Below are 17231 nucleotides of genomic sequence, written 5' to 3' on the forward strand. Positions count from 1 at the left end.
TGTTCAGCAAATTCTTACCTGTCGATCCACGCACTGCATGTGCGTCTGTGCACACTGTTTATTCACTGCACACTTCACCAAAACACACCGGCGCACGAAATGCGCATCAACGCACAAACACTGCGCGCGGAACTTAGAACCAAACGCGCACAACCATCTCCGACAAAGCGTCGCGCTGTACTGTTGGTTTTGTACGCGTAGGAGGGGGGGACATACGGAGCGATGGTTCGATGCTGTAGTGTAAGCGAGACAACACGATGTGACGAGCAGATCCAAGTTGGTGAGCTCGCTGAAAGAAGACACACACACATTCACAGACGGCTCGTCAAAGCACGGTATTTGTATTGGTGTTAGTGAAGCGCGCGTGTAAAACAGAATGCGAACTCTCATCGCAGTGGGCTTCTCCGTGCTTCCTCAAGCTTCCTCATACCCCTCGGCCTGAATCACTCAAAATTTGGGGTCTCATTGTTTGCGTGGTTGCGTGCGCAACTCGACGTTGGTGTCTTCTTTCTTGATCGCACCCGTAGATGGAAGCGCACACAAACGGAAAAATTCCCAGTAGCACGAGGTGTAGAAACAGCTTGCGAGGCGGTGATCGGCGTCGAGGAGTCCACCAGCGGAGAATGTCGTCGATCCGCTTCCAGGAATTGCGTCGATTGCGTCAGCCGTCAAAAGCTCGATGGAAAATTTTCTGCTGCGCCGATGATGGTGTGTGTGCGCTTGTCCCACGCAAACAATGAGACCCCAAATTTTGAGTGATTCAGGCCGAGGGGTATGAGGAAGCTTGAGGAAGCAAGGAGAAACGCGCTGCGGTGAGAGCGCGCTTTGCTTTTTGAGTGCGCTTGTCACTAACACAAAACGAACCCAGCGTATTGGAACAAGCCGTGTGTGATTGTGTGCGTGCGTCGACGGCTATTTCAGCTGGAGAACTCGTTTTTTATTTGCACCCAATTTTTGCCGGTCAGTCTGTCTCATTCTTACTACCACATTTGACTTCATACAAAGTGGCAAAGTTTGACGTTTCGAATGTTGATGTTTTTAATCTCCTTGATTCTGCGTGATAATGTGAACAAAAACTTGTTATAGTGAAGTGTATTAATGTGTTTAGTGTTACTTCGACGTGCACAGTTAATTTAAATATGAAAAGTGTTGGAAAACAAAGTGTTGTAGTGATATTTATGCCTGTTTGTACTTCGGCCAAAGAGGTAGACATCATGTTAACAAAGTCAACAAAAAGGTAAATAACAACAACATGCATCGAGGTATATGCTCTTTTTGCAAATGTAAAAGAATTATGCCATATGCAAATATTATGTTAGATTTGTGACAAAAGTGTTTTTACTATTATTTACCCGTGTTATTCCATTTCCCTCCCCCGCCTATCCACTTGTGTACCGGTAAAATTATAAAAATCGTGGTATATCGTTGTGTTTTATGTTTATATGGTTTAATATGCGGCTAGTTAATTTCGCTGCCGTGGTTAGCATTCCGGACATGCAGATTATGGGGTTGCGGACGCCAAACGAAATCCGGGGTGCAATAACCGGGATCGCACGTGTACATCTTGGCTTGTACGTCGTGGCTTTGTGATGAGCGGGTCGATCCGAACTTACCGGGTCAGAGTCATCCGTAAGTGACCAGTAGTCGTTCGGGTCGACCCGGAAGGTACAAGTAGGTAAAGTAGGCCCAAGCACCGGGTCGGAAATGCTTATACTTTTATGTACCTACTGATTATTCGGGTTGACCCAAACTCGCTGCACCCACAGGTCGAATTTCATTCCTAAAGTGATCTAGCAACCCTTACTGCAACCATGGTTCGGGATCGATTCCGTGAGACTCCGGATCGTATCGTAAAATTAATCGTATGACCCACCCCAAGTATAGCTGAACCCACGAGAGCAGTAAAGGACAGTTAACACTTTTGTTTGAAACCCGGTTATAAATGCCCGCCTGGCTGGAGGAATTCAAGCGAGACCACCATACAATGCATGCATAAATTATATTATGACATAACATAAACGATAAAATTTTATTATGAGCGTGATTATTACAATCTAAATTAATAATTTAATTAATTAATTAATTAATTAAGCCTGTCTCGTGGTACAGTCAACTCGTACGACTTAACAACATGCTCGTCATGGGTTCAAGCCCCAAATAGACCGTGCCGCCATACGTAACACTGACTATCCTGCTATGGGGGTTTATCCAAAAGTCACTGAAAGCCAACACGACAAGTGGTACAGACAGGCCTTGACCGACAACGGTTGTAGAGTCAAAAGAAAAAAAAAAATAGTTCGATCTGGACCAGCCATATGGTAAACGTTTAATAAATAATATCAAATTTAACAAACCCTGTTTTCCATACAAACGCATGCTTTTAAATTGAACTGTCAACCAAGTATCAAGTGTTCAATTTAAAAGCATGCCAACTAATAAGCGTTCAACTACAGTCAGAATTCAATAGTTTGTATCAGAATACCGTTTTTTTTTTAATTTCACAAAAATCTTATGGCCTGCCGAGAAAATTTTTTCATTTTTTCATTTTTCATTCATTTTTTTGTATGAAAAAACGTGCCAACTAAAAAGCACATACTCAATAGTTAGCATGGAATCGAAGTTCAACCAATGAGTTCAGATTGTTCTGTTATTTTGTTCTTTTGATCAAATAGCCATTGCCCAAGAGAAATGTAATAATAATTTTCTTTACCTGTGTATCTGGCCTGCATAATTGTGTTGCTTAAAAATCAAAATATTACCCTGGTTTATACAAGGATTCAATGGGTAAATATCTAAACATTACACCTGCTAGTGTTTATCCTGTTACATAAGTAGCTTAAAATAAAGGTACTAAATAGTCCGTTACATAAGAAAATAAAAAATCCTACCTCTTTTCTGGCTTATAAAAACCCGCGCAATTTATGTTTGTGTCAATACGATTCGGGCAGTCGTTTCACTCGGTGTTGTTATGCGTGCTCTGTACAGTTATAAATTTTGTGCAATACTGTTATAATACAAGTGCAGAATAATACAAGTGTATATTTTAAATATTCAACGTGCCGTGAATTTCACTCAATCACGACAATGTCGGCCAAAGACAAACGCAAGTCAGGATCCATGTATAGATCCATAGAAGCCAATAATAAAAAGCTTGATGCTGAATTGTTTGGAGAGAGTAGTGAAGCTGGGCCAAGTAATATTCAGACAGCTACGTCAAATGTAGAGTTCAGTGAACACCCGAATTGTGGTAAGTGGAAAATAAAAAAATTAAAATTTGTGACCAATGCAAATTAAACACAATTATAATACTTATTTTTTATCTACTCATTGCAGAGAACCATCCTTGTCCATTTGATGAATACATCTTGCAAGAAGAATACGTCAGTGATTGGGTTACTATCGATGCATTCGACGATACGGAAGTATATGAAGAGGTCAACGAAGATTACGATGAAGCCGAGGAAACTATGCACAGCACACAAGAGTCTCAACACGAGGAGGAACCATTTGATGAGCTTATTCGAAATTGGGCATTAAAAACATACCAAACACATCAAGCTCTAAATGGACTATTAGAAATTTTACGTAAAAAAAATAACTACCAGCTGCCGAAAGATGCGCGCACGTTGCTTAAGACAAGGCAATGTGGAAAAGAAACGTACCCTATAGCAGGGGGAGAATTTTGGTTCCCTGGGGTACGATCGGTTCTCAAGGATCACTTTCGGTAAGAAAGCAATAGTCTTAAATACGATGACTACTTTTTACTAATATTATATGTTTTTTGTCTGTATTTTGTATCTTTACAGCGATGTGCCACCAAGAGTCAGCAAATTTTCGTTGAACTTTTCGATTGATGGACTTCCACTGCACAAGAGCACTCGAAAACAGTTTTGGCCCATATCAATGAGCATTCAAGAAATGCCGGAAGTTCCAGTATTGATGGTTGGCAACTTTTTTAGTGAATCGAAACCAAAGAGTGTTGAGGAATATCTGCGTCCGCTTGTCGACGAGCTAAATGGGTTGATGGATAATGGCATTGTAATAGCCAATAAGCCAATCGAAATACACGTAAGAGCTTTCATCGCGGACTCACCAGCACGAGCATTCATAAAAGGTAAATTATAAAAATCCTCTTAAATTTAATGATACATTTGCTTTCTCTTTATTGGCATAACGTTCTGCGCGAAAAAAAAACGTCCCTATATAGGCTTTTGCGACTTATTTACTTATGAGGTGTATTAAAACATATTTTTAAATTTTCTCACAAGTTCAGTTTACTTCAACCACACACATGGTTGCCAAAAATGTACGGTACAAGGAAAATATCACAGCGCACACCGAGTTACATGTTTCCCGGGAATGGATCATCCAGCAAGAACGCATGAAGATTTCGTCCAATCAAATTACGGAGCACATCATCGGGAAAAAACGCCTCTCATGGATCTTAAGAACTTTGACATCATAAAGCAGATTATTATAGCAGATCGTTTGCACCTCTTTGACTACGGCGTAACAAGAACAATGCTGAAAGGATGGAAATCAGGCAAATTAGGAGGGGGTGCCAAGTGGTCTGAAGAAACAATAAGCAAGATTGATGCTTTGCTGAAGGAGGTGGAACTTCCTTTAGAGTTTCATCGCAAACTCCGTTCTGTTGAAGACATTGGATTGTGGAAAGCTAGTGAGTTCCAAATGTTTCTGCATTATCTTCTTATCCCTTTGAAAGTAAGCTCCAGCATGTCAAGAACTGTCTTCGAAACGGTCATAAGGTTTTGGTGCAGGCTGCAAATAGGATATCGGAGCAAAACCCACATACTGCGTCATCAAGTACAGCAAATCTCTCTTTTCCATTTTTGAAAACCAAAACTAATGGAGTAGCATTGCACATTAATCGACAATTAATTCTTTCTCCTAGTATTCAGTCCAATTGGTTTTTGACTCATGATAACTACATAGTTAAATATTGTAGCGCAGAACAAAAAGATTCAACTATAATAATTAATGGGAGAGCATTCAATTATATAACGGAAACCCACTCGTACTATATTTCACCTTTTATGAAGGATATATATGAAGAAAATATAAGTAACCTTCGTACCGATGAAATGGTATTTTTACCCTGGAATATAAAGTGTAAATTAGTAGCTAATAAAACTACTGATAACTGCTTAGTGTTAGTACCCTTTCTAAGGACGTTAACCGAATAAAACATAACAATATATATACATATATACATATATATATATAAAGGTATAACATGTAACTAATCTTTGTATTATTATTATATTATTGCAGATCACAGTCCGTTGCACAAATTTTGTTTGTTGTTTGTATACGGTTTACTTATACAAAATAAATAAAAATCCAATGAAATGCATGCACTTCCTTATACATCACAGATAGTTTTTGAAATACTTCCTGACAGTTTTTTCTAACAAAATGTTTGTATTTATGTTACAAACTTACAGCCACAAAATTACTGTTAAAGCGTAGCAACCGCATCATAATCTCTTAATTTTACAGATGTTAGTATCATGTTATGAATCATTTAAGTAGTATTTTGATTGCTCATTTAAAGTTAATATAAATTTGTATATGTTAAGGCAAGAATTCAGAATATTTATCATAATAGTTCATATTAGCTATGTCATGAAAAAAACATTACTTTTAATAATATGTATAGATTATAATGATAGTAGTGCAGTGCATAATTTTTCGACTAGATTTCAAATAAACTTTGGTATCAATATGAACATCTTATAATAACGCTACTTAAGCTCATAATGATAAGACTAAAGTTTAATTATACATTAATTTAAAAATATTCATATGTACATATGTGACAGCTTATAGACGTTTAGGAATACATAACATATATATACAGGTAAACTATCTTAATTAACTAAATTAACTAACTTAAAAATTTTCTATTGTGACAAGTCGATTTCCTTGAACCCTCCAAATTCAAACGTTGAGTAGCATGCTCCAACTTTGATTTCATAAACTTTTCTACAAAAAGGTCATCGACTTCTATCCCCAAGTGATTTTTTCCGACAGCCCTAAGCAAACGTAATACATGCCGGTAATTACAAAACGGTATTTTTTTTCCACTTGACCCTTTCCAACTGCATGAAGCGAAAAATGCTCTATCAAAAAGGATATCCAAAGCCTCATGTAACCTATTGAATGCATCCTGACTTGTAATATCAGCATCGATTCTTTGTACATAACAAAAAAAAAAGAATTCATTATTTTCCAACTTAGCTTCCAGCTCATCTAGCTGCTGCACGTTGGACACTACAGTAATATTAAATGTATTTACATTCCTTCGAAGTCCTTTCATAGGATTCATTGTCAAGGAAAGTCCATCTAACAGAGCAAGTATTTGAGCATTTCGAGCATCCTGTCTAATAAGCAGCTTTCGGCAAAGCGGACAGCAGCAAGACGGGTGGCTTTCTTCTTGCGGCTGTGTTGCAGCAAAACCATCATCGCTGGAAATTTCCATCATTGATACAGCTGATGTTGGCTTGAGAACATCTGCGCTGATAATCCTTGCTTGCGGGCGTGTCGCAGCAGAAAAACCACCTCCGGATGCTGCAATGACAGTTGCAGACGACGATAACCGTTGTCCTGCGGAGCATTTAGCCATTCCTGGCGGTTTTGCTGCAGCAGCGACAACACCTCCAGTTGCTGTCACCACCGCTGAAGACGACGTCAACTGTTGCAATCCAGCATCAACAACATTTCCTGGCGGGCGTTCCGTAGCAACAACAACGCCACTGGAAGTTGCTTTTGGTGATGTAGACGGCAACAGTTGTCCTCCGGCGGCAGCGGCAACACTCTCGGCTGTCTCCACCGTTGCAGCCGACGGAAGCCGTTGTCCTCCAGTATGAACAGCAGCAACAACACCACAAGATGCTGTCCCCACTGTTGCAGCCGACGGCAACCGTTGTCCTCTGGCGTGTACAACACTTCCTGGCGGACGTGCAGTAACAGGAACAACACCGCTGGAAGTTGCGATTGTTGATTCAGACGGCAACCGTTGACCTCCGGCGGCAGCGACAACACTTCTAGATGCTGTCACCACCGTTGCAGCCGACGGCAGCCGTTGTCCTCCAACATGGACAGCATTTCCTGGTGGGTGTGTTGCAGCAGCAAAAACGCCTTTGGATGTTGTGTTCGCCAACGCAGATGACGGCAAACGTTGTCCTACGGCATGAACAGAATATCCTTGCGGGCGTGTCGCAGCAGCAAAACCACCTCCAGATGCTGCAATCACTGTTGCAGACGACGAAAACCGTTGTCCTCCGGTGCGTTTAACCCTTCCGGGCGGGTTTGCTGCAGCAGCGACACCTCCGGATGCTGTCACTATCGTTGAAGCCAATGGCAACTGTTGTCCTCCGGCGGCAGCGACAACACTCCTGGATGCTGTCACCACCGTTGCAGCCGACGGAAGCCGTTGTCCTCCAGCATGAACAGCAGCTACAGCACCTCCAGATGCTGTCCCCACTGTTGCAGCCGACGGCAACCGTTGCCCTCCGGCGGCAGCGACAACAATCCTGGATGCTGTCTCCACCGTTGCAGCCGACGGAAGCCGTTGTCCTCCAGCATGAACAGCAGCTACAGCACCTCCAGATGCTGTCCCCACTGTTGCAGCCGACGGCAGCCGTTGCCCTCCGGCGGCAGCGACAACACCTCTGGATGCGGTCACCATCGTTGCAGCCGACGGCAACCGTTGTCCTCTAGCGTGTACCACACTTCTTGGCGGACGTGCTGCAACAGTATCAACACCGCTGGAAGTTGCGTTTGGTGATCCAGGCGGCAACCGTTGTCCTCCGGCCGCAGCGACAACACTCCTGGATGCTGGGACCACCGTTGCAGCCGATGGAAGCCGTTGTCCTTCAGCATGAACAGCAGCGACAACACCACTGGATGCTGTACCCACCGTTGCAGCTGACGGCAACCGTTGTCCTCTGGCGTGTACAACCCTTCCTGGCGGACGTGCAGCAACAACAACACTGCTGGAAGTTGCGTTTGTTGATCGAAACGGCAACCGTTGTCCTCCGGCGGCAGCGACAACACTCCTGGATGCTGGGACCACCGTTGCAGCCGATGGAAGCCGTTGTCCTTCAGCATGAACAGCAGCGACAACACCACTGGATGCTGCCCCCACCGTTGCAGCCGACGGCAACCGTTGTGCTCCGGCATGCACAACACATCCTGACGGGCGTGACACAACAACACTATCCGGACTAGAGGATGCCATCACCAATGAAGATGATGGAATTTGCTGTCCACCGGCGCAAACAACTGTACCAGCTGGCATCATCGTGGAAGATGTATTTGGCTGCTGCATTGCAACACAAATAACGTTTCTTGACAAACGTGCAAGTGCAGCAGCAACTTCATCGGAAACGTTCAACGCCGACGACGGAACAGATGATATTGATGGCTGTTCATTGGGGGCAGTATGAACCGTAACTGCCGAAACATTACCGCCGGAAGATGTCAACGTATATGATGCAGCAGAAGATGTTGTTAGCTGATTCTCCACGGTACTAACTACTGGAAGCACTTGTACGCACGTAGGGTTTCGCACAACTTCTTCACTGCAAAACATACCAACATCATCTGGATCTTCCGGACGCGCTTGCTTTGTCGGCATAGACATGATGTTGCTAGAGCAAAATAGGTACGTTTTTATTTACTTTTCACATTAACTTTCCTCTAAATATGTTTAACTTACTTTTACTCTTTTAATTGTAGAGATTTCGAAAAAGCGACGTAGAGAAAACTGTGAATAAAACGCTGACAAAATTGCTTGTTGTTCACGACATGAAAATTGAACTGTGAATGTTTACCGCTGTCAATAAAAATAAACAACTATGGCACCGCGTTGAAATGTCACGCACACTGCTAAGCATACCACGCATGGCTCGAAAGAACACAAACACATTGACAACTGCAAAGCGCACCGTGCGTTACGGGTGGGGAGGGGGAGGGCTCGCGCGAGGGTGTAACTCATTCCTCCAAGAGTAACTGCTAACGGGGGACGGTACTCAAATCACTCAAAAAATACACTCATTTTGCCGGACGGGTCGCGCTTCGAGGCGGCACGCGTGAGCGGGTGATTCTTTTGTTCGCCGAATGCAGGAACGCTCCTTGTAGCTACGGGCGCACTAACACGGCGTTGCTGCGTTTTTTGTCGGCCCGCACTCAACGTCCGGTGAATGATGAAAGGGCGCTCGTTGCACACTTTACAGGGAAAGGGGGGAGGAGGCCAACTGCGTTGCCGGTACCTCTAACGCTGGTAGCACTCCCGGTCGTAGGCACACACACACACGCGTTGTCCTCCCTCCGTCGATCTCCGATGCCGGTGGCACGTTTGAACACGTTCAACGCGGAACAAAAGTTTGCGATGTGTAGTACACACACACTCACGTACGAATTAACGGCGTCGGTTGCGGATCACTTCGGGGTCACCAGTTTTAGAGGCGCCATGAATGTGGTCCCTAATTTTTTAAAGAAATGATACGCAACACGCTTTGCGAACTACGTTTTACGTTTTACTAGAGTTCGGTTTATTCGTTTTTTTACTAAGCCGCGGAACGGTGAGTTCGGGAGAGACGCGAAAATTGCTGTTGCTCGATCAAGAGTGGCCGGAGAAGAGAATGTGTGTAGCAAGCCACCGGATAATCGAGGCGGTGAAGCGTGCTGTCACTGGTTGTCTCGCTCTAGTTCGCCCGTCGAACATTTTTGGTCGTGGTTCTAGGTGTATGCACCAGATGGAACTCTGGTCGCTACAAGTTGAAGGAATACGTTAAGGTATTATTTCACTGATTTAATATGGTAACAGTTCCATACTAATACTCTCTTCTTACTTATAAGATGACCACTTTATCTAAGCTGGTTGTATATATAGTAATATTAAGTTTGGTTTCGTTTTCTAGTGCTCGTGTTATTATAGTCTATTTTCCTAAAACCAATATATTGCCTAAAAACTGCTGTTATACTATTTAACAAATAAACTTGTTGCAATATACAACTAATCAGGTCATATCACTAACGCAACCACAGGTTCAGAATATTTATTTTGGTAATAATGATAATAATAATAATAAATGGGCCTTTTACAGGATTTCGAATCATATAAGGGAATAGTTCAACCACTTAGGGGAATGTTGCAAATCGGTAGGGGAATGTTGCAAGCAAGCTTGCAAATTTTAAGGTATTTACACCGGCACCCACAGTCTGATGACAGCTCCACAGTACGCTTGCAACAATCCCCTAATCGATTGCAGAACTCCCCTAAGTGATTGCAAACATCCACAGCTTGCATGCAATATTCCCCTACCGATTTGCAACATTCCCCTAAGTGATTGAACTATTCCCTTATATGATTCGAAACCCTGTATTGCGTCAGTGCTTGCAAAATAAATTAATAACTAATTCTAAATACACCTGTTTCCATCTACGTTCGAATCTCGTGCCGTTTGCATCGAATCGCAAACCGACTGCTTCGAATCGCATGCCACTACGATCGAATGCTTGCACCCATGGTTGAATCGCGTGCCAGTACGGTTGAATCGCGTTCCACTATGGTAGAATCGTATGCCACTACGATCGAATCGTGTGCCGCTACCATTGGATTTCTGAAAGCAAGAGCATAGTTAACTGTTTGTTTACGTTTGAAAGCTGTTTCCTTCTTCGCCGACGGCATTTCGTTTGTAAAATAGTACTAATAAAAGGCAGTTATTCACTGATTACACGTAAAATCCTTGTTATCGACGAATATCGTGGTCCCTTGTTGATGGTAAAATCCTTGTGTTCAACTAATATTCGGTGTTCGTTGTTGATGGTAAAATCCTTGGTTTCAACCAATATTCGTGGGGTTTACCTATAATCAGAGAATAAATCCCATTTATTAGTATTTTACAAATGAAATGCCGTCGCGAAGAAGGAAACAGATTTCCAACGTAAACAAACAGTTCACTATGCTCTTGCTTTCAGAAATCCAATGGTAGCGGCACACGATTCGATCGTAGTGGCATATGATTCGACCATAGTGGAATGCGATTCAACCATACTGGCACGCGATTCAACCATGGGTGCAAGCATTCGATCGTAGTGGCATGCGATTCGAAGCAGGCGGTTTGCGATTCGATGCAAACGGCACGAGATTCGAACGTAGATGGAAACAGGTGTAAGTCGCACAAGAACACCCATTAATTTTATTAATATTTATTATATCTGATCAATTTATCAAATACATCAAATAAATCTGATTGCTATGCTTGTTAAGGCCAACGAACAGGCGACTGTTCATTTTGAAACAAAGTGATATATCACAGTAATTTAGCGTTTACTTTAAGTTTGCCTCTTTCGACAGCTTATTTCATTTCATTTAACATTTAACATGTAACTTAACTAAACTAAGGGGAAATAGAAAAGGATGTAACAGAATGGAAATCCATAGTGAAAGGAAAATAAGCAGCGGATAAGAAGAAAATATTTAAAACAAAAAAGAAATTAAGAACACCGCAACCATTGGATTTCTGAAAGCAAGAGCATAGTAAATTGTTTGTTTACGTTTGATAGCTGTTTCTTTCTTCACCGACGGTATTTAGCTAGTAAAATACTAATAAAAAGGAATTCTCTGATTATAGGTAAATCACGAATATTGGTTTAAACCATGGATTTTACCATCAACAACGAACACCGAATATTAGTTGAAAACAAGGATTTTACCATCAACAAAGGACCATGGTTTGAACCAATATTCGTGATTTACCTATAATTAGAGAATTCTCTTTTATTAGTGTTTTACAAACTAAATGCCGTCGGCGAAGAAAGAAACAGCTTTCAAACGTAAACAAACCGTTTACTATGCTCTTGCTTTCAGAAATCCAATGGTAGCGGCACACGATTCGATCGTAGTGGCATATGATTTGACCATAGTGGAACGCGGTTCGACCATACTGGCACGTGATTCAACCATGGTTGCACGCATTCGATCGTAGTGGCATGCGATCCGAAGCAGGCGGTTTGCGATTCGATGCAAATGGCACGAGATTCGAACGTAGATGGAAACAGGTGTAATTAGAAAGAATAACAAAGAGCCGGAACACAAAATTAGAAATTAAAATCGCGGTAATGTTCATTGAATTGAAACAAAACCAATTAGCCACGGGTCGTTAATGCCAAACGCTGTATTGCGGAAAGGTATTTAAAGAGCAATCCGATTTCTTAAACACCTGGAAGGAACATACCAACAAAGTTGGGAAAGCAAGTCTGGAGCATCTATATTCCCTCGTAACAAATTGCTGATAAATGACACACATGCTTTAGTTCGTCTAAATTCGAGGGTGTCGAGATTGAACAATATGCAACGATCACTGTATGACGGTAATGCGGTGGTGGAATTTCCAAAGAGGCGACAATATAAGCACCTAGTGAAGCGCTTTTGCACGCCTTCGAGTTTGTTATTCCAACCTGCCCTGTTAGTACAGAAGACAACAGAAGCATACTCAACAACAGGGCGCACTAGGGAACAATACAATGCCTTAAGGCACCTCAAATCGATGAAGCCCGACGTCATGCGAAAAATAAGGCCAAGGTTTGAATAAGCTTTATCGATGGCCAATTCAAGATGACTATCGAGTGATAGCCTTTCGTCTAACATAACACCTAAGTCGCGAACACGTGACACCCTGTTGATAACAGTGTTATTAAGAACCTAATTGCGAATAAGAGGGGAATGACGACGACAAAAAGAGATCACGCTACAGGAGAGATTTACTAGGACAGAGCTCTAAGAAGTTTGACGCACACCATGAAGAGAGGGAGTTAAGAAGAGATTGGAGTGCGCTGCAATCATCCTCTTGCATCACTGGAACAAATACTTTAATGTCATCTGCATATAGAAGGAGGTTACGAGATGGGAGAATAAAACTAATGTCATTTATGAATAACAGAAACAAGAGGGGACTTAGTACACTTCCTTGAGGGACACCAGAAGAATTGTAAAACGGTAAAGAAAAGGACGATCCGTAGCTTACATGAAGATTTCTATTAGAAAGGTAAGAACCAATCCAGTGAACGAAAGACGTAGATAAGCCTAATTTAGAGAGCTTCATCAACAATAGTTTATGAGATACTCTATCAAAAGCAGATTTAATATCAGTATACACTGTATCAACTTGGTAACCTGTATCTAAGTACTAGAACAATTTGGATATGAACGACATAAGGCTAGAGGTAGTGGAACGTTTTGGCATAAATCCATGCTGATTAAACGTTATATACTGCTTCGATAAAAACAAAAGCTCAGAATGAACGATGATTTCCAATACCTTGCCACTAGCGGGAAGTAGGGAAATACCACGATAGTTGCTTACTTCAGATTTACTACCTTTTTTAAAAATAGGACGTAGCCAACCTGTTTTCCATAGAACAGGGAAACATTTATGTTGAAAGGAGAGATTGAAAATGAATGTCATTATGGGAGCAATAGAGTTGGTGCACTTTTTAAGGATGATTGCAGGTATACCATCTGGGCCAGGAGAATAAGAAAGTTTTAAGGACAATATAGCTGTTGCCGGTCTCGTAGTATAGTCGTCAACTCGTACGACTTAACAGCATGCCCGTCATGGGTTCAATTCCCAAATAGATCGCGCCGCCATACGTAGGACTGACTATCCTGCTATGGGTGGGAATCGATTAGTCACTGAAAGCCAAGCCCACAAGTGGGTACAGGCAGGCCTTGGCCGACATCGGTTGTTGAGCCAAAGAAGAAGAAGAAGATAGCTGTTACAACATTTTCGACGGTTCAATTTAGGGAACGGGAACACAAAACATCGCGACGTGTAGTAGAAAGTCTATCCTCTAACAATTCCTCACCATTAATGTAATCAGAGTAGGCGTTGCAGAAGCGATCAGCGAAAAGTGCACAAAACTCTTGTTCGGAACATGCTGTTGACGAACCATAAGACATGGTACTGGGCAGACGCTGATTGTTACGAAGGGAAGAGCTATAGCTCCAGAACTGTGTTGGGTGAAAAGTAAATCGGCATTGCAAGAAAGCTATGTAGGACTTATAACGGGCCCGATTATAAATGCGATACGCCGTTGCTGCATATTTGAACAGTCGTTTAGTGTATGGATTACGGTATTCCCGATAGTCGCGTAAGTAGCGCTGCTTATCACGTTTCATGGATTCAAGGATTGAATTGAACCAGGGAGGAAAAGTATGGGCTTTACGTAAAGGACAGCACAATGGGAAAGCTGAAGACACTAGCTGTGTGAAAATAGAGACCGCTTCGTCCAGCGAAATTATATGAGCGATTGAGGTTCCCTGTATTACTCCTAACATGAGACGACAAATGATTAACGGATGTGTGATTAATAGAAGTACACAATTCTAATGCTGGGTTATGCTGATCTTCAGGTAATAGAGGAGACGCGGCTAATGAAGGAACACTGACGTGAGACGCATAGTTATCATGAGGAGAGAAGTAGAAAATTGGGTCTAATTGAACATTCCGATAATTTAAAATGCCACTGAGCTGACGCATGTTATAAAAACGAATAATGTCGAAAAACGCATCAACGGATGTAGGGGAAACTTGTGCACGAAAATACTAATGTGTTGTGTCATGTATCCATGAAATATCCGCTCGATTAAAGTCTCCAAAAAGCAGCATACGATCATATTTTTTCATCCTCGTCACTATAATATCGATCGTTGCATCAAGTGCACTGAGCGTATTTTGATTTTTGGCGAGAGAAGGGAGTATGTAAATTGCACCGATGAAGATAGAGCAGCAAGGAAGCTTGATTTGTAACCAGCACTGTTGACGAGATGCTGCGATGAGAGTGCCTCCGCAGCGCAAATTCGAGCAGTTTCCTGCGCAGGCCTGCGTAGGTTTAGCGCCCTGTTGCGAAATGAAAACCAACGCGGTGTAAATTCTTTGCCGAAACGATTTATTGTTCTACGTTTGCCAAAATATTAGTCTTCGATTCCCGCTTTTGGTTTAGAGACCTTCTCCGTGTCCTGTCGCCCTTTTTATCCTTTGCTTGCCGAACCGAACGCGATCGGTTGAAACCCAAACCAATATCTTACATATTTCAAAACGCGCGTTTACGACAGGTCGTTGGGTACCTTGCGAAAAGGTTCCAACATTGTCTTCCCAAGTGTACCACAATTGATTTTTCGCTAGCTTCGACTTTCTTATCCAACCTGTCAGATTAGCGCGTGTCGTTTGTTTACATTTGCTACCTCGTGTTAAAGTGGTCTCACGCAGCATTTATGAACAGTTTCTTACCGTGCTTATCGTTTGCGCTTAGAAAGATGCTATCCCGAGCCCTATACTGTTATTTGTGAACCGTTCGTATGCGCGTATGATTTCTGAAAAGCGAGGTCATTATGTGGACCTTTTTGGCGGAGTCGGCAGCTGCTACAGCGCGTTTGCCCCGGGCGATAGAACCATCGCTTATTTAGCAGTTCAATTTGCATCACCGGCCTATCCTCCTGCGGCGTTTCCTCCTGTTTACGATAAGGTTGAGCCCGTTTCATCACCGGCGCTTGGTGGAAGCATTGTTGTCTGCTCGCCCGCTGCGGTCATCAGATAAGTGTGGTTTTATCTTCGCCTTTGTTTTATTGTCTGCAACGGGATTGATTATTTAATCTGTTTTTAGGCATACATACCGCTGCTTTGCCGCAGCCTTGCAGAGTGATTTTGGACCAACGGAAAACTGAAGCGCAGGTCGATCGGTTTCGTGCTCCGTATTCTGTAGCGGTACGGAGGTTGAGCTAATCGGTACAATGGTCCGGTGGCTGCGACAGGTAGGCTTCTTCGCGATGACGCCATGTTGAACATCTCGATCAACTGCGTAATGACCGTAAATAAGCCATCCTAAACGAGTCCTGCAAGCGACTGGCTCTCCCCGTTTGCCCTTCAAGATCTTCATTGGTTGGCTCAAATGGCAGTTGTCGGCTCCAATAAGAACGCGAGGTACGATACGCACATATCGACTTACTGGTAGTCCTCTCAGGTGACCGTGTGTGGCGGCAAGTTGAGCCACATCCAGTGACTGTGCGGGTAGCGCAAGTTGCTTAACGGTGTGCATGTGTATCATCTCCTTCATACACGACTCATTGCGACCAGACACACGTACTGACACCTTCACGGAATCCTGCTCCTTTCGGGATACCTTCCCTATCCATTGCAGGTTGAGTGGGTGTGGTGCCCAAGAGCAAGTTCCTGTATCAGTCCTTCATCCATAAGCGTTGATGTAGACCCGTCATCCAGTAACGCGAACGTATCGACGCGCGCGGCAGGCTCATACATAGTAATTTATTTATTTATTTATTATATATAACCGACGGACCATCATGCCTAATCGGCAACCTTATAATTAAATTAAGGAGCATATAAATAAACCTCTAGTTATAAGCAAACATTAAATGTTACGTAGACGCAATTTCTCCTTGAACGTGGAAGTAGACATACTAAAATCGAACAAATCTAACACTTCATTGAACTCGAGGGAAATACGTATAATAGGGTGTCCCTGGCTATGGTTGTTGCGGGTACGCGGTACACGCAGATGGAAATTAGATCTAAGAATCCGACAGGGAGTGAACAAATTGACGCTGGCTAGTAATGCCGGGGAATCGATCTCGCCAAAGATGTCGTGCGAACCAAAGCCGTGTTGAGCATAGTGTATGTAAACAAGATAGGGTAACGGGCTCTGCTGAATGATATACACTGGCATTTATCAGCACACACTTGGAGGGCGTTTCTGCTGCACCAGCTGTCGAGATTCTCAAGGATCATTTGAAGGCGTACACAGTCACTGTCGTATCTAACTGGAGTGAATATTTTTACGTCATCGGCGTACATTAGGTGTTGGCCTGGCGGTAAAACAAAAGATAGATCATTTATATAGATGAGGAAGAGTAGCGGTCCCATGTTACTCCCTTGAGGCACTCCGGAGGAGCTGGTGAAGGAGAGAGAACGATGAGATCCAATGCTTATATAGTACGAACGACCAGTTATGTATGAACGCCGCCAGGTGATGTGCCAGTCGAGGAAACCGAGTTTTTTAGCTTCGAGAGTAGAATATCATGAGAAATACTATCAAACGCAGCCCTGAAGTCGATATATACTGCATCAACTTGAGTACCACGATCCATGTTGTCGAAGCAGAAACCAACAAATTCAGCAAGATTT

General features: G+C 42.8%; 1 protein-coding gene across 2 annotated transcripts in view; it reads left to right on the forward strand.

Annotated features, from left to right (window-relative positions):
• The first annotated feature begins 370 nt into the window (after positions 1-370).
• LOC133392203 (uncharacterized) overlaps positions 371-17231 on the forward strand; it is a 17257-nt gene continuing 396 nt past the window's right edge. Inside the window, exons 1-6 of one of the 2 annotated variants that reach the window (XM_061651740.1) lie at positions 371-3247; positions 3334-3724; positions 3807-4114; positions 4269-8689; positions 8764-16010; positions 16228-17231. The exon at positions 16228-17231 is cut by the window's right edge and continues 396 nt beyond it. In XM_061651740.1, the coding sequence (XP_061507724.1) occupies positions 3085-3247; positions 3334-3724; positions 3807-4114; positions 4269-4465 (1059 nt within the window). In that variant the 5' untranslated portion in view covers positions 371-3084 and the 3' untranslated portion in view covers positions 4466-8689; positions 8764-16010; positions 16228-17231. The remainder of the gene's footprint in view (positions 3248-3333; positions 3725-3806; positions 4115-4268; positions 8690-8763; positions 16011-16227) is intronic. The other variant, XM_061651739.1, reaches the window with a different exon arrangement.

Source organism: Anopheles gambiae, chromosome 2 (genome assembly GCF_943734735.2).
Source record: "Anopheles gambiae chromosome 2, idAnoGambNW_F1_1, whole genome shotgun sequence".
NCBI classification, from domain to species: Eukaryota; Metazoa; Arthropoda; class Insecta; order Diptera; family Culicidae; genus Anopheles; species Anopheles gambiae.